The sequence below is a fragment of the Silurus meridionalis genome, chromosome 17, assembly GCF_014805685.1.
Source record: "Silurus meridionalis isolate SWU-2019-XX chromosome 17, ASM1480568v1, whole genome shotgun sequence".
Lineage (NCBI taxonomy): Eukaryota > Metazoa > Chordata > Actinopteri > Siluriformes > Siluridae > Silurus > Silurus meridionalis.
Window position 1 is genome coordinate 22,167,785 of NC_060900.1, and position 26,370 is coordinate 22,194,154.

Sequence of the window (26,370 nt, forward strand, 5' to 3'; positions counted from 1 at the left end):
ACAGCTGCAGACTTTTTTTTTTTTACTCTTTGGTCTTTCATCCATTATTACTCCTGGAAGACAAGAGACAGAGAAGAGACCGTTCATCTATTGGCATCAGCCCTTTATACACTCTGTGTATGTGTGTGTATGTCTGTGTGTCTTGCTCAGACATCATGCCTTTACCCGTTGTTCTGGGCTGGTCTGTATGGATGTAAAGCTTGTGGATGTAAAGCAGGAGCTGCTGGGCAGAGATGGGCCTGCTCACAAGCAGCAAGCAACTCCAGCACTGGGACACTCGCTCTGCGCTTAACAGCACACTGGACCTTAGATCTCTGGATACATCGCTGTCTGTGTGTTTGTGTGTGAGTGAGTAAGTGTGTGTGTGTGTGTTTGTGTGGGTGTGTGTGTGTGGGTGTGTGTGTGTGTGTGTGTGTGTGTATGTGTGCATGTGTGGCCCCTTTCTGTGTTTTCTTTAGGGATACACTGTTCCCATTAGAAATTTGACTGTGGCCTGTGGCTCCACTTTGCCACTTGAGGATTACCATTCTGACTGAGGTTCTGTACCTTTTTTTTTTTTTTTTACTGGGGAGTTTTTTTCGGCTCACTTTGGGAGCCTTGACGTTCACCGTGGAGGGTCTGAGCACAGCATGAAGAACCACCCATGCGTCCAGCCAGGACACCTCAACATGGCACTGTATGGCCGTTTGGGCCCTTTGCTGGGAGCCTCAGCTAGTCCACTAAAGGGCCTCAGAACTGACCCCTCACTCCCCTCTCTCCCCGCAGAAGAGGCCTACCAGAAGCTGGCCACCGAGACGCTGGAGGAACTTGACTGGTGCCTAGACCAGCTGGAGACCCTGCAGACCCGGCACTCGGTCAGCGAGATGGCCTCTAACAAGGTAAGACCGGCATGTTGTTGCTTTTTTTAAACATGGGGTTGCTTGGCTTTGGGCATGGTTGTAATGATAAAAAGTGGTCCAGGAGTCAAAAAATTGTTCCTGTGAGGTTCCTGAAGTACCCTTGTTTTTCATGTCTCTGACCCTGAGTCCTCTCCTTACTTATCAGTTTCCCACAGGCCTCCTTGTTTACTACTCCTGAGAAGGAGTAACAGGTTCAGGTAGAATCTTCATTCAGCAATTTGATCTTTTATGTTTAGATCAGCTCCTGGCTTCTGACCTTCCTGAAGTCTCTGGTGACACGTTTTTTTTGTGTCTAGCTATGTTTCCTGTCAATAACCTCATTTCATTACAGCACATGGTGTTTGTTCAAAGCAAGGTCGCTCTGTGTGTTGTGTATTTTTTGTGTGTATTTACGTTGTGTTGCACCGCATGGTGAAGCTCTTGTTTCTATAAACCCAAGCTTAGCCCTGAGTGTTTACGACGATAGAAGCAAAAATTGCTTGTCTGCCGCACTGAGCATGCTCACACTCTCCATCAGGGTCTTAGCACACATGCAGCATGCTAATCAGCCCCAGCCAGTCAGCTGCGCCACAGAAGCACCACTCAAATATCCCAACGCGTTAGACATGCCAGTGATGCAGCACATACACAGCCAAGGATCCTACACAAGTGGGTACCTATTAGTGTAAGAACACCTAGCATTCACATCTTGTTGTTTCCACTTCGATTACCCCCACCCCATTGTGTATCTATGGTAACGCACAAGGCCTGTCAGATTGCTTTGTTGCTCAAACCCGCCAGCAGCAGCAGCATCACAACACAAATCCATTGTACGCTGCCAATATCAGTGCCTGTTTTTATTCCTTTTCTAAATTAAATGATTTAATTCTGTACGCAGTATATTGCCCCGTTATATAGACATGTGCCTGTGATATATTGTACATGTATGTTATGCATATACAAGTTAACAATCTATGATTAAATAAGTGTAGATGTATATAACATTACTATAAAAATGGGTGATCATTCATTTATTTATTCATTCTTTCACTCATTCATACTTTCATTCACCTTCAGTGTAAACTTTAATGTAAATGCTGGAGTTTATTTCAAGATTACACACTTGAGGCAAGAATACAACTCAAATATGATGTCTGGCCACTGCATGCACACAGGAATGTAGTCCAGGGGGCTATGTTGTGTAGCTTATTGGTGCACAGACGTGTTTTTGGGAGGTAGGAGGAAACTGGGAAGCCCAGACAGACACGATGAGAGACATGGAACCCCACCAAAATCATAACTAGAGCTTATTATTATTATTATTATTATAACCCTGAACATATAAATTGCATAACCTTTAAGTACGCAATTCCTTCTCTATGCCAGCCTTTAATTATTTGCAGTATTTATAATTGTATCCATTGCTTTCGACACCAGTGGCATTTCTTGGAAAGACTTTCCAGGGGTAAAAATATCACAACACACTTCAGAGAAGACTGAGAGCAGAGATATAGGGTCCATACCACAAAATGCAATAATGCAATTAACTATTATGTCCTATTTACTTTTATTTACTATATTAATATGGTGATCTGCCACCAAAAGTGTTATGTTCTATGTTTACACATTTAGATCTAAATATCTAGAAATAAAAGTTGAAATTCTGATGTTCATCCTTTGGTCCAAATTCCTATATGTCTTTAGTTTATAGCCAATAAAACAATTTTTTTAATTACAAAGGAATATTTGTATGAAACACTGTATTACTACTCCATGGAAATACATAATGATCTAAAGCATCGAATAGATTCCTGGAGAATAAGAGCAATTTGAAAAAAATGCCAATGCAGTGTGTCAGACATTTTGCTACAAATTAGAGAAAAAAAATGTGGATGCTATTAAGAAAAGTTTGCTCATGCAGGGTTTACAGGCTTGTGTGTGTGCATGGGTATGAGCTATGAAAGTCAGCCTTTAGATGCTGTCATTAATAAAAAAACAGATTCCATACCATAAACATTTCTTCTCAGTGGAAAGTGTTTTGTTATGAAAGTAATTTTTCATTGGTATTATTACATAAAAATCTATCTATGGACTTTCAGTTCTTTGTGGGGTTTATTTTTAAATTCATGCCACACATTCAAAATAGAGTTGCTATTTCGATCTCAGTCAACAGGAGAAAAAGACATTTTACAGAGAAATCACAGCAAAAAATTGGCTCACATCTTGTTTTTCTGTTGTTTTTTTTTCCTCGTTTGCCACCAAGAGTGAGTGTTTTAACACCTTGCAGACATATCGACAATAGAAACAACACGCGCGTGTCCGCATGAGCCCACATTGCCCGATTATGACTGGCTCATCTGCTCCAGGAAAGCTGTAAATGAGGCAGCGTTCTTCCATCGTCTCTGAGGGAGCAGAAGTGTGAAACAATCCCACGTCACCCTTTCGCTTCTCCCTCTACTGTCCACACTGTCGCAACTATTCTGGGACTATTGAAAAGACCATAGATGATTATCACCGGATTTACATTCATGGTCATTGACTTAATTAATAATCGTTTCTCACGCATGGTGTGTTATATTTAAGGGCTGGGTTTCATGTTACATATCAAAATATTGGCTTTCAGTGTATCATACACACAATATTCTTATATTATTAAGGAGAGAGTGACATCCATTAGAACTTCTTATTCAGTTATTTATCTTGAAGAATATCGTTGAGTAACGATGGAGAAAATTGTCTATAGTTGGAGTCAGGAATGTATATCTTGACCGGATAAAGGTTCCTGTAGGTTTAATGGGTTAAAGCTCCCGGTTTAATCATAAACTTAGTGTTGCATATACTTTTGCATGGGCTTTTTCCAGTACTTTTAATTTCCCATGTCCAAAAAAGGGGCCCAGATTTCCCGGGAGATTCTTCAGATTCATCATGTCCCTGACCAGGATAAAGCACTCAATGAGTGAATTTTTTTTTTTGTAGTATCTCAAAACAACCACCCTTTTGTATCCTACATTCCTCTGTTATCCTGAAACATCTATCTATCTATCTATCTATCTATCTATCTATCTATCTATCTATCTATCTATCTATCTATCTATCTATCTATCTATCTATCTTTCTCTCTCTCTCTATCTATATATATATATATATATATATATATATATATATATATAGAGAGAGAGAGAGAGAGAGAGAGAAAGAGAGAGAGAGAGAGAGAGAGAGAGAGGGAGGGATGGATAGATAGATAAAGAAACACACCATAATGTTATGCAGATTCACTTCAGGAGCTTGAATCAGAGTTCACTTACAGTTTTTTTTTTCAGTACTTTGTAGCGTTTCTCAGATCAGAAATAAAACTCTCAAAATTACTTGTTCAACCTCCACATCTTTCAGTCACTTGTCCTCATCATAAGAACATTTCTTGTTGCTTTGATCAAATTGCGAATGCTTTTGTACATTAATTTAATCGATTGTGTACAGTTGTCTGCTGTTTCCTACATTATCAGTTGTTTATGTCATGTTGAACAAAATATATTATACTGGTTTCACCTGACTAGTCGTAACCCCCCAAAACATCTCAGCATCAGTTCATTGCATAAGTCATTGAATGCAAAATGGTTAAACCAGTTGTCATCATCTGTCATCTAAAATGTCTATAAAAACTTTTTTGGTAAATGTTTCTTCAACTGATGAATAGTGCAGATGAATCTTAAGTTTTACTAATGAAGGGGAGTGTACAGCATCAGATCAACAAATAATCTAAAATTGGTCAAAAGTAAAGCTTGTGAACTTTCAATTGGAGAGTTTATACAAAACATAGTATTATAAATTCAGAAAATGGATAAACAACTAAGAAATAAACAAGCACTTGTACAGTACAGTAAAAGTGTGAATCCTGTCTGGTCTCTTGCAATCTATATATGCAGAGATTTTTCATTCTGATGTGAATGACATGTTCATTGACAGAAATACTTACTTTTGAGAGATGAACTGAAGATTTTATGAAAAGTACAGGCTTTTTTTGCAATCCAATTTATTGTGCTGTTTGGTCCAATAGTTTTTTAGAATGCACTTACTGGTTTGGGAATATTAAGGACGATTCGAGAAATGCTCCAAAGCAACTGAGAAAAACTGTAAAACATCAGAGTGAAGAAAACATATATTCTCTGTGACACAGTATGTGTGAACAAAAGACAACCTGTGAGCAGAGGCTCTGCATGTTTGCCAGATTGGTTTTAGCAGCAGGGATTGATATAGCAACTCAAATGATCACTCTTTAACTGTGATGAGCAGAAAAGCATCTCAGAATGCTCACAGAAATCGATCAATAACGTGGACAGGCTGAAACATCAGAAGACTACATTGGGTTCCTTTTCTGTCAGGCAAATACAGGAATCTGAAGCTGGGCACAGATTCACCCAAACTGTACTTTGGAAAATTGGAAATAAAAATCACTACAACTTTCCAGTTTTGTTCATCTTCCTCTGATGATACTGTTTATGGCGTTTCCATAAACAGAACTGTCACTCACTCACTCACTGTTTTTTGTCTTTCGCTCCATTTTGTATAAACTCTAGACTGTTGTGTTTGAAAATCCCAGGAGATCTTCAGTTTCTGAATTGCTCAAAACCAGCCCCAAGGACAAAGATGTCACACTTTTTTATGCTGATGTTTGTTGAACTGAATATACATGATTTTATGCACTGTGCTGCTGCCTTCTGATTAGGTGATTAGGTTTGTGAGCAGATGTACAGCTGCTCCTATGAAAACGAACAGTGATAGATAGATAGATAGATAGATAGATAGATAGATAGATAGATAGATAGATAGATAGATAGATAGATAGATAGATAGATAGATAGATAGATAGATAGATATTTCATTTGTAAAAGCTTGTATTATATGTTAGTACTGTATAGTGGATTTGTGTGTTGTAGTGCTCAAATACATCTTGTGAGCATGTAATTACTTGGTTTCAGATTACATACGAAAAAGACAGGCAGCCTTTATTATATTGCATTTTTTTAAGGACATCATTTAAGGAATGAGGCAACTAACTATAATTTCGTACCTTGTATGACCCAAGTAAAGCATGGCTTTGTTTTTGTCTTAAAGCCTCTTATATGTACAGTGTAAGCAGGCTTATAGCCATTTACACTGGTCCATATTTATAGAGAAAGGCTATTTATCCAAGAGTCATGCAAATTGTTAAAGTTCAAAATGGAACATTTCGAAACGAAAATGGTTTTGCAAATTCCTAATTGTAGCTTTAAAAAAAACAAGATACAAAAATGCCTCTGGTGCATTCATGTTATCACAGAACAGAACAAGTCTTCTTGAGCGAAGTCATTATAATAGATTCTCACATATGCTCTCTCTCTCCCCACATGAGCGAAACCTGTGAATCTTTCTCCTCTCAATGAATATTTTATACCACAGGATGAGACAATACCTACGTTTCAGTCATGTCATACTGATTACCTCACTCTGATTGAAACACACACACACACACACACACACACACACACACACACACACAGCAGCATCACAAACTGCACAGTTTCCCACATACAGTACTTCATGTTCATTTGATTATGAGCAGGTATCATGGGGATTGCTCTGCTTTTGAGCTGCACAGCTCCAGTGATGGGGGGGCAGGGCTGGAGAGACAGATCCCACCTCTCAGAGTTGCACAGACCTCAGTCTGACCAATAAGCTCCAGCAATGTGCTCAGGCTGATCCTCGGCGAGTGAGCGGGGGCTGCAGTCAGAGCTACTCTCACCTGAATGATGATGGTGTGAAACAGAGCCTTATTTGGAAGCTGTTGACGGAGTATTTTCTGCCTCTCAGCCATGAGCATCTCTGAGTTCGCTGTATGCTCCGAATCATGCACTTGGCTCGCTCATCTATCCGTTTTACTTGGAATCTGGTATACGTGACAAATGCAGGTTACGTTGAGGAATGAAGTTTTGGATCGTTTGGAGAAATGTCTGAGCAATGATGGCGTTCTAGCTTATTGCAGACGTATGATGTGGAATATTTCAGTCCTAATGCTTTGATAATGCTTTTGTATTATTGTCATTTTCATCTCTCAAGCTAAGCTGTGCTATTTTTATCTGTTATACGGAAAATCTTGCTTCTCAAAATGCCCGAGGCAAATTACTTGCTTACTGTTTCTTGGGGATACATAAAGGTAAGCTGGTCCTCGACGCATTGTTTAACAGTAAGGGGTGTCTTTATTTAATTGTTTTTTTTTTCCTAATGATTATATGGGGTTCTTGTCATATGTAAACCACCTGAATGTTTTTTCTTCTGCTTTTGTATTTACACCATTCTGAAGCACAAACTGTCCTTTACATGGTGTAAACATTTTATAATAAATGAACCAATAGAAATTAACAATACAATCTTGTTCATTGGCTATTAGACAGTTCATCTTTGAGGTCATGACGTAAACATCTGCAATGTATTTCTTATTCACCTCGCTATCCATTGTTTTGGTACTAATCACAGTTCCAGTAGAGTACAGATGAACACTCACCTACATAATAAATATGAGAAGACAATAAAAAAGATCATATTTGAAAAAATAAAAGTATGAAAGACGCATACCCCAAATTGCAAAGTAACGGACAAATGATGTGGTTAAATTCCCCAAGAAACACTGTATCTTTATTTTAAGTGTTTAATAATGTATTCATACTTTGTATATGCATGTAGTGAGCTGGTTGTTACGTATTTACGATACATACGTACATATGACTTTAATTTTATTTGTCAGAACCACTCAAAACTATTACAAATTTAAGAAACATTTAAAAAAAAAATACCCTGAGAGTTTAAGGGATTATAATGTTTAAAGTTTATAACTAGTGTTTTTTTTCCCTTTCCTCTTTTCACTGGTGATAGAAGACCTGCTTCTTTCAGTGCAGAAAAACAGATATACTATCAGAACCATATTTTCTGATTCATACATACATTGAAGGATGATTGAGGAAGTTGACTGCTTGTAAAAAATATAATGTATTAATTAGTTACTACAATTAATATGAACAGTTAAGAAATGAGAGCGTAGCATTAGAAACTGGGAGTTTATGAGGTTTATAATACATTTTCTTTTCTTTCTTATAAATTTATAACAGTGGAGATGAAACCTTTTCTGATAACACTGGAAAAACAAAATGAATATCATTGATGGGTAAATGCACGGGTTTACTGCTGAATTTAGCAAAAACATGTTCTTCTGGATATTATTCTGTTTGTGTAGATTTGTGCTGTTTCAGCCACAAGGATGTTAGTAAAGTCAGGTACTGATGTGAGTGAGGTGAGGAGGCCTGGGGTGCAGTCAGCATTCCAATTCATCCCAAAGTTGTTCAATATGGGTGAAGGTTAGCGGTCTTTAGCAGGCCACTCAAGATCTTCCACTTCAACCCATATAAAGCATATCTTTATGGAGCTGGCTTTGTGCACATGGCCATTGTAATGCTGGAACAGGTTTGAGTCCCCTAGTTTAAGTGAAGGGAAAATGGAATGCTACTGCATTCAAAGACATTCTATACAATTGTGTGTCTCCAACTTTGTGGTTACAGTTTGGGGGGGGTGTTGCCTCAGAGATTCAAGGGTATATATATAATCTATAAACCGTATTGCTCAGATACACACAAACTAAAGGAAAGAGAGAGTGGTGGTGGGGGGGGGGGGGTATAGATAGAAAGATGCAAAGGATGTGTAATTGAACTGTTTTTTTATTTGTTGTGTTTATTGTGTCTTGACTCAGGTTTTGTTATATTCTTTTCTATAAATTAGCATCTAAGACATGAATTTCTGTGACAATGACAATAATCTCCTTTATACACTGAGAGAGAAAGAGATTAGATACATGGAAGTGTAAATGAGTTTATTTATTGGTAGATGGTGTCCAGTGTATAGTGTTGTGAATGTATTACCGTTTTCATTGCTTTTCTTGCAGTTGCTGTTGTTTCTCAGATAATGTCTCGAAATGTACGGCCAAATGTTGTTGTTTATCTCACTAATGTCTAACTGAGTCCTCACTGCTGCCATTTCCATGTCTCACTTCCCACACAGCGTTTTTCTTTTTTTTTCTTTTCTATGTCATGTAAATGTTTTGTAATGGTTCATTCCTCTGCGCCTAAAAATGATTCAACACTGTCTTCAGTCCTGCTTAGTGTCAGCTTCTTGTATTTCTGTACAAGACACTGTATTTCTGCTGCTCGTGTGTTCGAGGTCTCCTACCCCGTGACTGAGTGTGTCATTGTGACCTCGTTTTTCAAAGTGCGAGATGTGTTATGGCTCATCAGAGTAACTCGGCCTTGAGTTTCCAGACCATCTGGAGCCAAACCGAATTTAAAAATAAGAACAAGACAAGATTATCTAGATCAAGTTTTATCTTGTTTTTTGGTGAATGGGGAGCTTAATTGCCTATATGTGAGATTGTATAAAATGTCAGTTTTGTTGGTATTAATTTGCATCACACTTTCTTTTACAGCAATTTAAATGTTGTCTGAAGTTCTAGGTAGGAATATAATCTGGATGTGAAAGTATATAACTATGCATATTCATGCCTTTACAGTTCAAGAGGATGTTGAACCGAGAGTTAACCCACCTGTCTGAAATGAGCCGCTCTGGAAACCAGGTGTCTGAGTACATCTCCAATACTTTTTTAGGTACGTGGTAATGAAAATCATAAACATGTTTTATAATGTGACATAATGCCATGAGCCATGAATGGAGTGTGGGCCCACAGAGAGTTGATATAGTGAAATGCAAAGAACAGCTGAGATTTGCTGCAATAATGTGGCTATAGAATTAATTTTATTGAAAAATTCATTCTTTTTTACTTTTTTATGGAACTAGTTATAGCAGTTATATTTTATTCTATTATAATTTTTTTTATTTTCTTAGTGTAAATGTTTGACTGTGTACAGAAAATAATCAGTAGATATTCTTATTTTCATTCCAAAACTAGGAATTAAAATCTGAACATAAAACCCACATCTAAAATTCTAAATAACTGACTCACTTAAATCCAGCACTAAATAGAGAATATGTTAATATATGAATGCAGTTTCTTTACTTTTACACTTTTGCCTTTTCAGACAAGCAGCATGAAGTGGAAATGCCGTCTCCACAGTCGCAGAAGGACAAGGAAAAGAAGAAGCGGCCGATGTCCCAGATCAGCGGCGTGAAGAAGCTCACTCACAGTTCCAGCCTCACCAATTCCAACATCCCTCGATTCGGTGTTAAGACGGACACAGAGGAGGAACTGTCTAAGGTGTGTGCAGTCACTGGACAAAGAAATGATGCACTGACACTTGGTGGAAATGATATCACACTGTAATTTTTTTTATGACCTGGACAAAATAGTTCTCATTTTTTATTAACATAAAAATGTCAATTTGAGATTCAGCCAGCTTCATTGGATTTGAGGAAATGTAAATTCCAGATACTCTCTGTATTTATTTCATAAAACACTTTTTTTTTTCCATTTCAGGAGCTTGAAGATGTGAACAAATGGGGCCTTAATGTTTTCAAAGTCACAGAGTTCTCTGGCAACAGACCTTTAACAGTTATGATGCACACAATATTCCAGGTGTGAACCTTTTTTTTTTTTTTGGTTTTATTTGTGCAACTCTTCTATTTGGCATTAGTCATCATTATTACTGTTTAGTGCCACTTTATACCGTTTTTTTTTTTCTTTTCTTCTCCTATCTGTTACCCTACAGGAGAGAGACTTATTAAAAACGTTTAAAATTCCACTTGACACTTTTATAACGTATCTGATGACGTTAGAAGACCATTACCATGGCGATGTTGCCTACCACAACAACATCCACGCTGCCGACGTGACTCAGTCCACTCATGTGCTGCTCTCTAGTCCTGCTCTCGAGGTACCACACAACAAACTTCAGTTTTTCGAATTGCCCTTCCTCAAATTATCTGATTTAACACACCGGCTCAGAAAAATCATTTTGATCAAGAGTTTTGGAAGATGAGTTTCAGTCACTGTGGATTATGTAGCACATGTATATATGTGTGTGTGTGTGTATATATATATATATATATATATATATATATATATATATATATATATATATATATATATATATATATATATATATAGCTAAACTCATTTTGTTTTTCTTTTTTAATTGCAGCCATCAGATGATTCTAGTAGAAAGTTTGTCTCTGTGAGAACAGCAACCTCTTTCAAAAGGATTACAATATGTAGAATTTGCAACTATAAACTCACAGATAAATATTTACATATAAAATTACATTATAGCGACTTATTTCCAGCCAGTAACCTTCAGGCCAATGAGAAATGTAAAGAAGTAAATATAGTTACAGCAACTGCATTACACTGTGCTCAGCTCAGGACCCGTATTCCCGTATATTATAATAATATCAGAAGATCCTTTCAACATATTTAATATTGTTTGACTTAGTGTACAGTTAGTATAGATATAGTATATTATAGTAAGTTATATATAGATTGTATATACTGTAGTATAATGATATAGTATACATTTGTAGAAGTGTAATGATTTATAATCTACATCCAGGTTTCAGTGAAGCTGCTTTTTTTTTCTCTAATCTTAAAAGCACTTTACAAAAAAAAGTTGAACTAAAATAAACTACAATGAAATGTTGTTAGACTGATAGATTGGTAACTTAGTAATGGTATGAAAATAAAATCATGGTGACTGATTAAAAAACCTTCTTAATATTAGATTACTAGGGTTCATATAAATGTGTTGATCAAATGTATTGCCAAATTAGTTTTTTTTTTCTAGGTATCAGATATTTCTGTGTGAACACACTAAGTGTTTGGTGAAATTGCTTCATTATATGGGTCGGTTTAATAACCCACTCTTGCGCTGATTACATTTCTGTCTTTTAAGATTTCTGAACCAGATTGCATTGTGTTCCTTGATTTAGTTTATTTTAGATGAGTAAACAAATGCTTTTTTCAAATCCTCCTCTCTTCTCTGTTTTGTTCATTAGGCCGTTTTCACAGATTTAGAGATTCTCGCCGCCATATTTGCCAGCGCGATACATGATGTCGATCATCCTGGCGTCTCCAACCAGTTCCTCATTAACACTAGTAAGTCGGTGCTCTCTCTGTCCTTCCAGCAGCGCAGAACATCATGCTGACAGAGTGAGAACAGGCTTATCAGTCAAGATGTTGTCACCATGACCCATTATTTTTTTGTGCCTCTGCCTCTGTCCTCTAAAAATAAACCAAGTATGGACTCCAAGCTGCCACTTTTAGAATAACTGCTCTAAAATTGCACTGCTTTGAAATATTCTGTGCTTTTTTTGGCCTTCATGTAACACACAGATCACGTGAAGCATCACAGAACTTAAGGCAGTGAAGAGTTGAGCTTGTTTCATGTGCGCCTGCCGTGGGGGAAAGCGAAACAGCTTTCAGTGCATGTGATGTTGGATGGTAAAGATTTATTTTAGAAAAGAGCCAGACTCGTGTGGCATGCCGTTATACGAGGTTCTTTACTCTGCAGACCCTGTATAGGGGGCTTTTGTTATGTATGGAAAATGTTGTGTTATTATTAAAGACAACATGCATTTATACATATAATATAAAATATACAGGAGCTTCCGTACACCTTAAAGCTTTTGTACAGCATACATTCTACACTTCTATGGTTCCTGTTCTAAAGAGATGAATAGCGTTCTTTAAAAAGGGCTTCTCTCAGTTGGTGCTTCGATTATGAAGGTGCACACGGCTGCCTAATGCAGACGATTTAATAGTCCTTTGCGATTGTTGTTTGTCAGACTGTACAAACATGATCCCCGTGTCACACTGTAGAATCTCGCTTGTCATAATATTAGACCGTACGACAGTCTAGACACACACAAGAAAAAGACTCATCCAAAGTTTTATGCCGTCAGTCTGTGACACGTTCAGACCCACGCTCTCTAGCTAATGGTACAGTAGCTAGCAGCAAATAAAAGCTTTAACGTTAATTTTGTTCATGGCATGCCTTGATGGAGCAAAAAAAGGATGGGCAAAAGGGGAGGTTATTTACAAACACTCTTTTTCCCTTTTATAACTCAATAAGTTTCTCTCCTTGTTTTACTGTCCACCTGACTCGTTTCGACGTTTTTACCTGAGGTGGTTTGAAGCTGTCACACTAATCGCGTCATCAGGTTCGGCACACCTGTTAGTTCCTGGTTTGATGGTTGTCGAAGGAGAAGTCACACTGCAGGAAAGTGTCTTAAATCTTCTGACACTGCCAGAAATTGATTGGAGGAAAAAAAATTATCGCAACGGCCATTGATTGGCTGTCGGTAAACATGTCAACCCAGCGATCAAAGACTACAGATTTTAGCATACGATTATAAGGGATCTTTTAGGATTTTCAAAATTTGTCAAACACGACCAAACCTTGGCCAATATCGCAAAGTGTGCACCTGGCTTACACACAAAATCCAAACACTCCAAAATCAGGCACTCTTATACTCTGGGTGTGGGTGGAGTCATTCTGAAATTGTCACCACTCTGTACATACATACACTTACAAACATATACATACACAAGCATAATAAAATACATTTATATAAAACCGGTCATTTATGTAAGTAAATGATGTATAATTTTCCCCTCAGACTCTGAGCTGGCTCTTATGTATAATGACTCATCTGTGTTGGAGAACCATCACCTGGCTGTAGGCTTTAAGCTTCTGCAGGAGGAGAACTGTGACATCTTCCAGAACCTCACCAAGAAACAGAGACAGTCGCTGCGCAAGATGGTTATTGACATCGTGAGTTACGCACTATTTACGTGTACTTTATCACATTATCAGTGCTATGATTACAGTCAAAGGGCTTTTTAAAGAGTGTGTTTCGGGTCATGTGCAGGTTCTGGCGACAGACATGTCAAAACACATGAATTTACTGGCAGATCTGAAAACCATGGTGGAGACAAAAAAAGTGACCAGTTCTGGAGTTCTGCTGCTGGATAATTATTCAGACAGGATACAGGTTAGTTATCTACACAAACACTGGCAGGGATTTATATATATATATATATATATATATATATATATATATATATATATATATATATACTTTAAGTTAATTTAGTTACATAAGTTATAAAATAGCTCTGACACTGGTAACTTGTTATAAACATTCTGACCAATCAGAATAGAGATTTGCAGACAGCACTGAGAACCTTTAGGACAGTAAGGAGGCATCATTTAAGTGTTTTTGCTGCCTGTGTCTCAGGTGCTACAGAACATGGTGCACTGTGCAGACCTCAGTAACCCCACAAAGCCATTGCAGCTGTATCGCCAGTGGACAGACCGTATCATGGAGGAGTTCTTCAGCCAGGGAGACCGTGAGAGGGAACGTGGCATGGAGATCAGCCCCATGTGTGACAAACACAATGCTTCAGTTGAGAAATCACAGGTAACAGGATGGAATTTTATAGTCCATTCTTACCACTAGGTGGTGGAGACATTATGTTTTTGGTCCATCCATTTATTGAAAAAAAGCTGCAAATAATAGATATTATGATCCCATTGAATTGCCTTCGTTCTCCTTCAGGTGGGCTTTATCGACTACATCGTGCACCCACTGTGGGAAACGTGGGCAGACCTGGTCCACCCTGACGCCCAGGACATCTTGGACACGCTGGAGGACAACAGGGAGTGGTACCAAAGCACCATCCCACAAAGCCCGTCCCCAGCACTGGACACGAATACTGAGGGGCGCCGCGCCACCACTCATGACAAGTTTCAGTTCGAGCTCACGCTGGAGGAGGATGGAGAATCGGACACGGAGAAGGACAGTGGTAGCCCTCCAGATGAGGAAGAAGAGGAAGAAGAAGAGGAAGAGGAAGAGGACGAGAACAGCTGCAGTGACTCTAAAACCCTTTGCACACAGGACTCGGAGTGTACCGAGATCCCCCTGGACGAACAGGTGACTGAGGGGGAGGAGGTAGGAGAAGATCAGAGAGAGGAAGAGGGCGAGATATCAGAATCCTGTGTTTTAGTGGAACGGGAGGAGGAGGAGGATGAGGATGAGGATGAAGAAGAGCAGGACACTGCCAATACGTAACACAGTATGAGATAGCATTTGGACTTCTTTTATACTAGACATGAGAGCCACTTATTTATGGATAAGCTGTAGGGTTTTTCATATTTTTATGTTTTTTTTTTTTGTGTGTGTCTGTGTGTACTGTACATCTTTATCCAAAAATGTGTATTCATTTTCCCATCACCATCTCTGACATCATCCATATGGTCCTTGTTTATCCATCACTAGTGCCGTTTTACCCATTTTTGTACTCAGGAAAGTATTTTCCACGCACACATTTGAAACAAACATTTGTCTTTTTTTAACTAAGGTAGTAGTTTGGAAAAAAAAAAGAAAAGAGATTCTTGTAGATTTCACTTTCATTTGCCAAAAACACCTATCAGACCATCTTTTTCTTCTAACTTATGGTTTGATGGGAGCGTCATTGCATGGAGACACATAGTTAAGCTGGTAGACGTTCACTACACAATTTAAATGTTATTTCTTCCTCAAAGTCTAGATCTACTTTATTTGCAGTGCTAAGTGTAGATAGACTCATTACCAAAGCTAATAGAAATGACTCATGGCACAAGGAATCAAACTAAAAAAAAATTACAATCGGCAACTGCCAAAGAGTGTATTATTTATTTTATTAGATTTCTTTTGTGAAATGTGACGTCTTTATGAAGTAACATTTGTTTTTTTGTTTTTTTAATTTAATAGAAAGAGTGCTTTGTTTGGTGCAGGCCTTCACTTACATGGTAACTGACACCTATCATTGTTTAGATTAATTTTTTTCAATCATGCTTAGACAAGCCTTAAGATGTTGTTGCCAGGACAAACCAGAAGCTTCCTTTTTCTTCAGTCTGATCTACAGATTCATAAAGAGGTCAGAATGAAGACGGCAAATTCACTGATGCGTTGTTTTACTCTTTTGTCAGCCAGATTTAATTGACCAGTTTCCTGTTTAGAAGCCACTTGATCTGAAGATGTATTCTGACTCTCAAATGGCTCTGAACTGAACTATTTGAATTTTATGTATACTCACTGACCATTTTATTAGGAACACCTGTGCACGTGGTTATTTGTGCAAGTGTCCCATCATCCAATCATGTGGCAGCAGCACAATTCAAAAAATATTGCAAATACAGTTTATGGTTGTTGAAACTGATTTCAGAAACTGATCTCCTGGGATTTTTTTACATTCAACTGTCTTTAGAGGTTACACGGAATAGTGTAACACATTTTGTGTAAACTTTAAAAGATCTGAACATAAAGCTTTTGACATGCACTGCTGTGCTGCCACTTGATGGACTGATTCAGTGATCAATAGTCATGTGTTATGGAATTCCTTATAAAGTGGATGGTGAGTGTAAATACTACTATGTAGTCTTTAGTACATCTTTATACTATTGACTACATACAGTACAAAGCAATATACAACTTTCATCGACACTCAGAATTCCCTTGTCACTAGGATGGTATCATCAAGAGGATATGTTTTCTATTTTCAGTGTGTATCTTTCACCTGGGGATTATAAGGTGTTTCTTCAAAAGCTGCCAGGGTAAAGATATATCAGGGTATTTAGACTGTACATCAGTTATTTTTTTATTCAGAAGTTATGCTTTAGATGGCTCCACACCAGTGATGAGAAGAATTACAGTTCTGCATTATTTTTGAGAGTGAAATTGATTCAACCCTACTATGTAGTACGATCCAAATGTCTTAAATCATGATGAAAATCTTTTTCCCATATAATGGATGGTTTTTGAATACAGTAATCCCCCGCTTTACCACAGTTCGAATCTCGTGCCCCCGGTTTATCGCAGATAGCGTGACCATTAAACGTATAGGGAATTGTTTTTATGGAGTTTTATGTTTAAATAATACAATTTATTAATAAAAGAATATCATTATTAATTATAAAATGAAGTAAAATGTTAAAACAGTACAGTACTATATACATAAAATAGCATTATTGGAGTGGCGTCCGTTTTTGGTGGTTTTTCATTTATCGCGGGGGTTTTTGGAACGTAACCACCGTGATAAACGGGGGATTACTGTATTGAAAAAAGTGAGGGAACTGTTCAAAATCTGGAATATTAAGTATCTAAGATTTTGCAATATTCTGAATTTGTATTATTCACTATATGAACAGATTAATTGTAGTAATTTCTGCTTATTATGCCATTTATGGTCCCTTTCAAAAACAATGCAAATTAGGAAAATTTGTAACATTAGTAGTCAGAATCTTTGGGCCCTATTGTACACGTGAACATTCCTTTCTAGTTCTATTTTGGGTCGCTTCAGAAGCACCAGTCCAGGCATGTGAATCTAACTCAACAAAAATTTCAACCAATCACATGAGTGTTCTTGCTCAGTGTGTTATAAACATCTGTATGCCAGGAGTGAAGCTGCACAACAGCATGCTTAAGTGTTTAGAACTGGTTAGGATGAGTCTAAAGGCCAGTAAGTCATCTTCTTCTTCATCCCTTATTCTGGTTGACCCTGGTCCACAGGGCCATCGGCACTAATGTGATTTTTATTTTTATTTGCTTAAAACTTGCACTCGTTCACTGCATCCAGTACACCTGTTCAGCTTTGTGTGCCATTCTAAACCTCCATTCTGAACTTCCGTTATTTTCATTTCTGCAGCTTGTAGCATGGTGAAATCAAATCCAACTGTAGCAGCAGAAAGGTGACGAGTGAGCATGTGTGAGTATATTTGGATTAGAAAGCAGGAACTGTAATGTAATAAAAAAAGAACACAAAATGTATAAAGACCCTGCCTTTGGAAATGGTTTGTACATGGATTTTTTTTTTTATCTCATTGCCAAATGATTTTCTCTCTTTTGGTTACTCCTCAGCCAGTTTCCTTGCTTTCAGTGGTTTTTCATTTCTGTCTGTTTACATGTATTTATTGTGCTGTACAGTACATACTGTTGTTCTTACCATATTGTAAATGATTCTATCATCCCTAATGGTGATGGTGTTGCTGTATTACAGAACTCTTAATGAGAGAATGTTTTATTCTTATTCAGTATATTAAGGACCCATCTATAAACATCTCCTGCGAGATGTGTGGAGGAGTGAAGAAATCCAATGTTATGTGTGTTTTCTTTCGTTAGAGAAACAGCAGTCCCTTGGCCAGAGGGTTGTGCCTTAACTTTTTTATTTAAGTTTCTTATCTTATCGTTGCACTAAAGAGAAAAAAAACCTACTGGCTGGAAATTGACCTTAATGTATTTTATTATTGTTATTTTCCTCATTTTCAAATGTAAGAGAATGAATAGTTCTTTTTGTCAGTTAATGAAAAAAGGCCAGTATGGAGGTTTGTTTGTTGTCTAAAAGTATATCACTACATTTGGCAGCACACTGTAATTTTTTATTTTTATTTTTATTTTTTTTTAGCAAACCAAATTGATGTGTTTTTATAAGCTGTCAACATATGTGCTAAACTATGGAAACATGTGATTATACATATGGGATACACAGTTCCCTTCAAAAGTATTGGAACGGCAAGGCTAAATCTTTTGTTTCCTTTTTTCTTTTTTCTTTTTTAAGACTAATACAAGACCGTAGATCTGAATTTCAGCTTTCATTTTCTGATATTTACATCTGATTCTGTTAAATGATTAAGAACATGGCACCTCTGGTGACAACACTCCTTATTTTTACTATTGGAATGTATACGCCTGAAGTACAAAGTATAAAATGTTTACTATTTGTTTGCATAATCCCTACTTGCAATACCTGCATCAACTGGAGATACAGACTGTTGCCTTCTTATTTTTATGATGCCTTCCAGACTTTTATCACTTTTTCTTTTAACTGTCTGTTTTTTTTTTTTTGTTTTTTTTTCAGGGGGGATTTTAAATTCTCCCTTAAGTCTCCACTTCAGGAGGTGAAATGCATGCTCAGTTGTGTCTGGTGGTTGATTGCCCAGTCTAAAACCTTACCCATTTTTCCCCTAAAAAATTTCTTTGTTATCTAGACAGTTTGTTTAAAGTCATTGTGTTGCTGTATGATAAAGTTTCCCCCAATTAATTGGCAGTTAAAATGATTAGTGAGTCCATTCGAGAAGCACCCATGAAAGCCCAAACCAGGACACAGACACTGTGCTTGACCGTGAGCTCATATGTTTTGAATCATGATCAGATCCTTTCTTTATTCCATACTTTTGCTTTTTCATCACATTTTTTGCTAGAGGTTGATCTTGATTACAGAACATCTCTATAGCCCTTTGCTTATTCCAACCTGGGCTTCTGATTCTTACTCTGATTAGTGGTCTGCATTTGTATTTTTACTTTGGCAGTTGCTTTTATCCAGAGCAATTTAAATTTATATCATACAACTGAGCAGCTGTGGAATTTCCGGCTTTCTTTAGTGGCCCAGGAGTGTTAGCTTGACGTAGCTGGGATTTAAACCTTTGGAACCAAAGTGCAAGCTCCCTGCCCACAACACCCTCATTTTGTGGTAATGCTTTTATATTTCCGCTCTTAAAGTGTTCTTTTAACGTTAGTTTGGGAAACTCTCACATCTTCACATCTCTCACATGGTTTCTGTTGCTTTCTTGACTGGCCTGTTCTGCATCTGGTTATAAGTACCCAAGTGTTTTTTTTTCTGTTTTAGGGAAGTTGCAAAATGCTTTATTGGTACTGCTCAATGCTTGTGCAATGACTTTTTTAACAATTGTTATCCAAAATATTTTCAGAATATAGAAAAGAAAAAAAAAAGAATTGACCTTTTCGTTCCAATACTTTTGGAGGAGAACATATGAATGTGTGCCAAAGCAAATTTGAATGGCTCTAACTGTGTGTGAATTGTTTTGGGGTTTTTTTTTCTTTTTATTTAGACTGACTGGATTTTCAGTCAGTCAATGTTAATAATTATTTTGACTGAAACAAACAATTCATGCTAGATCATTACAAATCGTTTTTTTTACTGACATCTGTGAAACATGCAATATAAAAACACTTTAAATTTCCATTGGGGACATTAGGCTTTTTTTAATTTTCGGATAAAGGATGGAATGTCTTTATAAACTCCAGTTCTTGAATGGAGGCTAATTTTGACACATATACTGTAGATTCCTAATTGCCCTAAATGGATAGAATTAGTGGCTCTTTTCCTTTTTTGTCTTACTCCATCTTTTTACATCAGAAAAACCTAAAAATAATTTAGGAAACTATTTTTTGTTATGTGACCTGAATGCCAACTTATCTGGAGGTTTCACAAGAAAATGTAGTTGTTTAATGGATTCCTTATTTATGACAGTCTATTGGATAGAACTGTAGAAGTTAAACTTGTAAAAAAAAAAAGGTTAAATTGGATAAAAAAATGTTTTATATGCACCAGAATAAATGAAAGCATGGGTTGACTGCATACATCTGTGCCACTTTTTTGTGTGAATTCATAATCGCATAATGTCGGGTATAGAATAGATTTATTTGTCATATATACATTTCAGCGCAGTGAAATTCTTTTTTTCTTTGCATATCCCAACTTCTTTGGAAACTGGGGTCACAGCATGGGGTCAGCCATGATACCGCACACCTGGAGCATAGAAGGTTAAACCTTGCTAAAAGTTTTGCAATACTGGGGCTTGAACCCCTGACCTTCCACTCAGTATCCCAGTGCCTTAACCTCTGAGCTACCGCTCCTCATTACTCCTCCAACCTTCAACACAAACGGTCCAACCTCAGAAAGTGGGAATGAATCTTTAAGCTTTACAGAGTTTAAGGCCACATTTATTTGTGTATAATGACAGCTTTTTCAATACATACTATTATAGACGTCACTCAACAAAACACTCGTTAGTTAGGAGATAACAAAAGCTTACCAATTATATATGTACATTAGGTACTGTAGAAAGAAAGGAATACACACAAAAGTAATTCCCCTGAGGCGAGTGGGAATAAGCACAGCTGCTATTTCATTTCATTGCTTTTTTTTTTTTTTAAGTGACACAAACAGCATATTGCACAGTGTAAGAGATCTACTGCGATTATCTAAACCTCAATGCATAAGAAAAGGCCTTTACAATGACATAATCACACAGGGGACCTCTGACACGTTGATAATTTGGCACATCACCATATACTTTAGTTTTTTTCAGCAATTGTAATCTATAGTCCTGCGTTGATAATAATCTAGAGGGGTTTTTTTCTAGAATTTTTTTTACCACGACTTGGCAAAGCTTTGGCCTTGGGGTTTGGTGATGTATTTTTTTTTTTTCATTGAAAGATTGGCAACAGCACAGAATTCACACGCACGCACGCTCGTGTAGGTATCACTAGCAGCTGCACTCGGACTGCTGGGGCGGTACAGCGTTGTCGCTTAGTTTGGTTGTGGGTGGTCCGGTGGTTTCAGCAGGGTTGCTCTCAAGACTGTCGGCCATTTTATCGCAGATAACGTCCACCAGGGACTCAAAAGTCTGCTTGACGTTAATGTTGTCCTTTGCGCTTGTCTCAAAGAACTCAAATCCTTTAGAAAGAGATAAATTAGTTGTTTAAAGATCTCAAGGAATAAACCACAGTTATCCAGGTTAATCTAAAACACAAGCCCCTTATTTTACAAGTAGAGTGTAATATTGCATTTATATAATAATTAATGCAGACAGACTTCATTCTATTTTCCTTCATTCTATTTTTGCTGCTACAGAGTTCCTTTTTGCCTCACACAGTAAAATGATCAGGATTGTTTCTCTCACCCAGCTGTTCTGCCAGGAGTCTTCCACTGTCCACAGACACTATCCTCTCCTCCTCCATGTCACATTTGTTTCCAACGAGGATCACCTGCGCATTGTCCCATGAGTATGTCTTAATCTGAGTTGACCTGAAAGCACACAACAGACAGCAATGCATCATTAATGGCTTGTTTGTGTCCCAACATCAAAGGATTAGAGGATTAGCTTTTTTACTGCGGCAAAGTGATCATCATAGTAATAAAATGCTAAAAATAAATTGATAAAGTGATGATCTGTTTGATAAACATGATACATTTTACACATTTACAATTTTTTTTAAAAAAACTTAAAAAAATACATTACATTTACATGGATGGATGGATGAATGGATGGTATATACAAATGGATACGTTTATGAATGGAGGGGAAATAGATAGGTGAATTGGAAAATTACACAGATATGCACATAGATAAATAGATAAGTTAATAGATAAATGGAAAAATAGGTAGAAGAGTTAAAAAATAAATTGTTGAATGTCTAAATGAATGGAAGAATAGATTCAATATATGGTTGACTGGCTGGATTAATGGATGGATGGATGGATGGATGGATGGATATACAAATTGATAAATGAAAAGTTTAAAGAGTGTAGGGGAAACAGATGGGTTGAGAAAAAAATGATTGACCTTTTTTTGACTCTTTAACCTCTTTAACTCACCAGTCTTGTACAGCAGCAAAGGACTCCTCATTAGTAATATCATACATGAGGATGAATCCCATGGCTCCACGATAGTAAGCTGTGGTGATGGTCCTATAGCGCTCCTGCCCTGCTGTGTCCTGTACAGAAGAAATTAAAGAGAAAGTCTTTCTTCATTTCTCCTTACAAATTTTTGTTTTAGTTTCTGCAGAGCAGTATACTTGCAGAGCATTATTTCTGTTTTGTGAATGCATAAAAGCATACATACATAATAGAAATATATAATTATATACTGCATTTGTCTAAAATCAATTATTTCAAATTAGAACAGCTCAGATTATCCTATTAACGCAGATGGAGACACTAGTAATTGTTGTAAGACTGAATTAAAGCCGCTAATGTGCCACTTGTCTGTCTGCAGTAGTGAAAGGGCTAAAAAGATGACAAACTGCTGTGATCTGGCACACTGAGCACTTTGCATACAGTGTGGTTGAAAATAAGATGTGAGGCCAGGATATGGCCATCTGCAGTAGATGCTTATCTCTCTTCATACACCATGTTTTCCCTGACATATCCCAGACGTCCCCTGTGGTTGTTTTTATATTTAATATGTTGCTTGCTTATATGATGTTCTTACATGTTTTCCTGCTTATTTCTGTATTTGTAAAACTGCATTTTTTAGTAAATATATTGAAGCTTAGAAATAAACTTTAAAGGCTGAGTTTGGATAAAATAACCAACATTGTCAAGAGTGTTTGCAGTGGCCCATCTGTGTTTTCTGTCAGGTGTTAAACCTGTAGATTCTAAAAAATTCTAAACAGATGAGACACATAGAATGAAAAGATGTAGCCCTGGTACTTTACCCAGATCTGCAACTTGATGCTCTTGTCGTTCCTGTAAACTGTTTTAACCCTGAAGTCAATCCCCACTGTGCTGACGAAAGCTGATGTAAACGAGTCATCGGCATAGCGGAACAGGAATGACGTTTTACCAACACTGCTGTTCCCGATGATTAACAGCTTGAACATGTAGTCAAAGTTTTGATCCGAGTTATCTTTCTGTTTGCTATCTTGAGTGGCTGCCATCTTTAAAACCAAAGAGAAAAAATATGGTCACACATGACAAAGTACAAACAGGACACTGGTAATGATTTTATTTTGAAATAATAACAAATCTCAAAATTATATTGGAAAAAAATATTGTGCATTAATTGAAATGGATGAATACACTGGTAGTGCATGACGCTTTATTCATTCATCTTCAGTAATTGCTCTATTGTGGTCAGTGCAACGGTGAATCTGGTGTGTGTGTGTGTCCCAGGGTGCCTGAAAATACACTGTGGATGTACTCAACCATCTATTCACCCACACACACACTTTCTTACTCAATCACACCTCCTGGCAATTTAATGTAGCCAATACGCACATTTTTGGGAAATGGGAGGAAACCTACATGGGAACTTGAAGAACATGAACAGAAACACTATGAGATATATAAATCCTTATTAGATGTATTTTTTTATACATTCCAATATTTTATTTCATAATTGATTTTATCCAACATAATACAGTTTATAATTTTGTAGTAATTATATTTGTTTAGATGTTTTACTATCTCATTAACCAGACATATTTCTTGAAAAACCAGTCAAAAATGCTGTTTATCTGGAGGATGTTAATGGTGAGTTGTTCGTTCCAAAGTACCGCGATATTACCCGATATCTCAAGGCGGCCAAACCGGAAACGACTGAACTATGCTCTCAGCGTTTATTGACTTAGCGTCGTGTTGCAAAATCACTTGAAAATATCAAGTAATCGAATACAATTCTTCATGATATTTGCTTCAGTAATTTTACTGAACAATAGTTGGAGCTTTAAGCGACCGAATCTTTTTAGGAAGTAAAGTTGGTAAGCACCGCGAACAGCCCAGTGTATCTCAGTGTATCAGCACCGGGAGCTGTCCGGTTTATTACAGCAACAGCAGGAGAAATGACCCACATACAGAGTCCAGACTTTACTGAACACTCCACAGGTATCTTCTCTGATGCTCTGGTGGTGTTTCACAATCTGTTACCCCGCACTTTTATTCAAGCATGATTACTCTTAGATAAATCCTTTGTATTTCTACTGAAATTCACTTTCTTCTCTCAATTCCAAATCTGGATCATAAAATGTCAACCCCTTCCAATGCATATCATTTTACTATGTTAAATTTAAAAATATATAGTCTTTCTTTATATAATTGCACACATAAATCACTGTTTGTCTCCCTTTTTCAAAAAACAAAAAAGCTTACCGCGACTCGTTTTCGACAAAATAGAAAAAACTTAACATCTTTACCTTCCCATATAAATCCATCTTCAGATTCAGACAGACGCTTAGACTTATCTGCAGCTTTTTAGAATCAGGTGGAGTCGCTTTCTGAAATAAATCTTAAATGCGGACTGATGCTCGCTTCGGACGTCACTCGCTCTCACTCCTCCCCAATCCATTCACTGTCTAATATCAGGAAATGGGAGCTGTCACAAACCCGAGCGGCTGTCACTGCGCATGCGCACCGATTTCCCCGCACAATAGTGACAAAAGAACCGGAGTCGTGTTTTATCAGCATTGTAGATTACATATACAAGGAAATGTACAGAGATGTGCAGTCAGGAGAGGCAGTGATGAGGCAGTGCCTCCCCTGTTATCTTCCATTAAAAAAATAAATGTGAGATGATATTTTTAAACAAAGCTTTTTTTCTCCCTGATCTGTGTTTTAAATGCAATTTCTGAATGATTCTGTTCATTTGTGTTGTAAAAAAAAATTTAAAAATTCAGCTTAGTGTGAATATCACCAATATACTGTTTTATATACCTCTTTTTTGCATGTCTTCACCGTCCATAGTCTATGGAACCTATGAGCAGCCATTACCTCTGCCGCATGGGAGCGTGCGAGAGCCCAAGCATTGATTGTATAACATTTAATAACATTCCCTAATCAAACCAACATATTGGGAATTGAATCATTTAATCTATTTGTGGTTTATATATGATTAAATCTGGCTCTGTCTGTCTGGTGCCTCACCTCAGTGCATAGAGACATTATACATTAAAATAAGCTAATACAAGGACATAGATGCTGCCTTCAATGCAACTATTCTATCCTTCATTTATTTATTTATTCATTCAACCTAACAGAAAAAGTCAGGATGATTGAATAAATTAATGAAGGGCTATGAACAAAAGTGGATACTATACAACAACAGTATTATAGGTAAAAGGGAACTGTTCCACAAAGAAAAAAGCTGCACAATAGTTAATGGGTAGAAACGTTATTAAACTTCCCAAATATAAAAACACAATCATTGTATTTGTGTGAAGAGAATGAGTATATACTGCACATGAGTACTATTACATTCCCCTCCACCTTCCACCCACCCCCAGACAAGAGCTCATTTTCTGTGATAACCGGGTGGCAGTTCACACTGTAGGTGGCATATATTTGTGTTTTACAGTTCACATTTTTACAACTATTAGCAACTGCCAAAGGTGTATAAAATCTATTTTCTTTTAATGTTTGCTTGCACATTGTGGGGCACACATGCCACAAAGCTCACCTCTAACTTCCCTCAGCTTTCCCCCACTGAGCACAGTTCTGGTAACAATTAAACATTCTGCACACCAACAAATCAGTAAAAATAAACCACTGAACAACACAGGCGAATTTACAAAACCACATGGAGCCTGAATGAATCTAAGCGTAAGAAAACAGTAAAGACTGAGCTGCAGAGATATAGAGTAGGAGGAAGAGGAGGAGGAGGAGGAAGAGGAGGAGGAGGAGGAAGAGGAGGAGGAGGAGAGCTATTTTTCTTAACAAGACAAACAGTAGCAAATACATAAGTTACACCAGCTGACCATTTCACCAGGCAGTACTGAGAAAAGATTTTTCAATCATTTTTAATTATTTATTTAAATAAATGTAAACTATATAATGTCAACTTTTACATTAACTATATATTTAATTACAGGTATCCCAACAGATTTTCTACATTTGTGTATAACCTTG

The 26,370-nt window shown here is 37.2% G+C and overlaps 2 protein-coding genes across 6 annotated transcripts in view; one reads left to right on the forward strand and one right to left on the reverse strand.

The window, feature by feature from the left end:
• The window catches only part of pde4d (phosphodiesterase 4D, cAMP-specific), a 169,526-nt gene extending 149,204 nt beyond the window's left edge, over positions 1–20,322 (forward strand). For all 5 annotated transcript variants that reach the window (XM_046870704.1, XM_046870703.1, XM_046870705.1 and 2 more), the window contains 10 exons: positions 766–878; positions 9,466–9,559; positions 9,992–10,167; positions 10,387–10,485; positions 10,619–10,783; positions 11,901–12,000; positions 13,524–13,678; positions 13,776–13,898; positions 14,145–14,327; positions 14,466–20,322. In XM_046870704.1, the coding sequence (XP_046726660.1) occupies positions 766–878; positions 9,466–9,559; positions 9,992–10,167; positions 10,387–10,485; positions 10,619–10,783; positions 11,901–12,000; positions 13,524–13,678; positions 13,776–13,898; positions 14,145–14,327; positions 14,466–14,978 (1,721 nt within the window). In that variant the 3' untranslated portion in view covers positions 14,979–20,322. The remainder of the gene's footprint in view (positions 1–765; positions 879–9,465; positions 9,560–9,991; positions 10,168–10,386; positions 10,486–10,618; positions 10,784–11,900; positions 12,001–13,523; positions 13,679–13,775; positions 13,899–14,144; positions 14,328–14,465) is intronic.
• Positions 20,323–20,374: 52 nt separating this feature from the next.
• rab3c (RAB3C, member RAS oncogene family) lies at positions 20,375–24,833 on the reverse strand. The gene is made up of 5 exons (XM_046870708.1): positions 24,663–24,833; positions 23,187–23,408; positions 22,345–22,463; positions 21,650–21,774; positions 20,375–21,423 (listed from the first exon to the last, which is right to left on the reverse strand). The coding sequence occupies exons 1-5, from the start codon at positions 24,678–24,680 to the stop codon at positions 21,233–21,235; spliced, it is 675 nt and encodes a 224-aa protein (XP_046726664.1). The 5' UTR covers positions 24,681–24,833; the 3' UTR covers positions 20,375–21,232.
• Between the last annotated feature and the right edge of the window lie 1,537 nt (positions 24,834–26,370).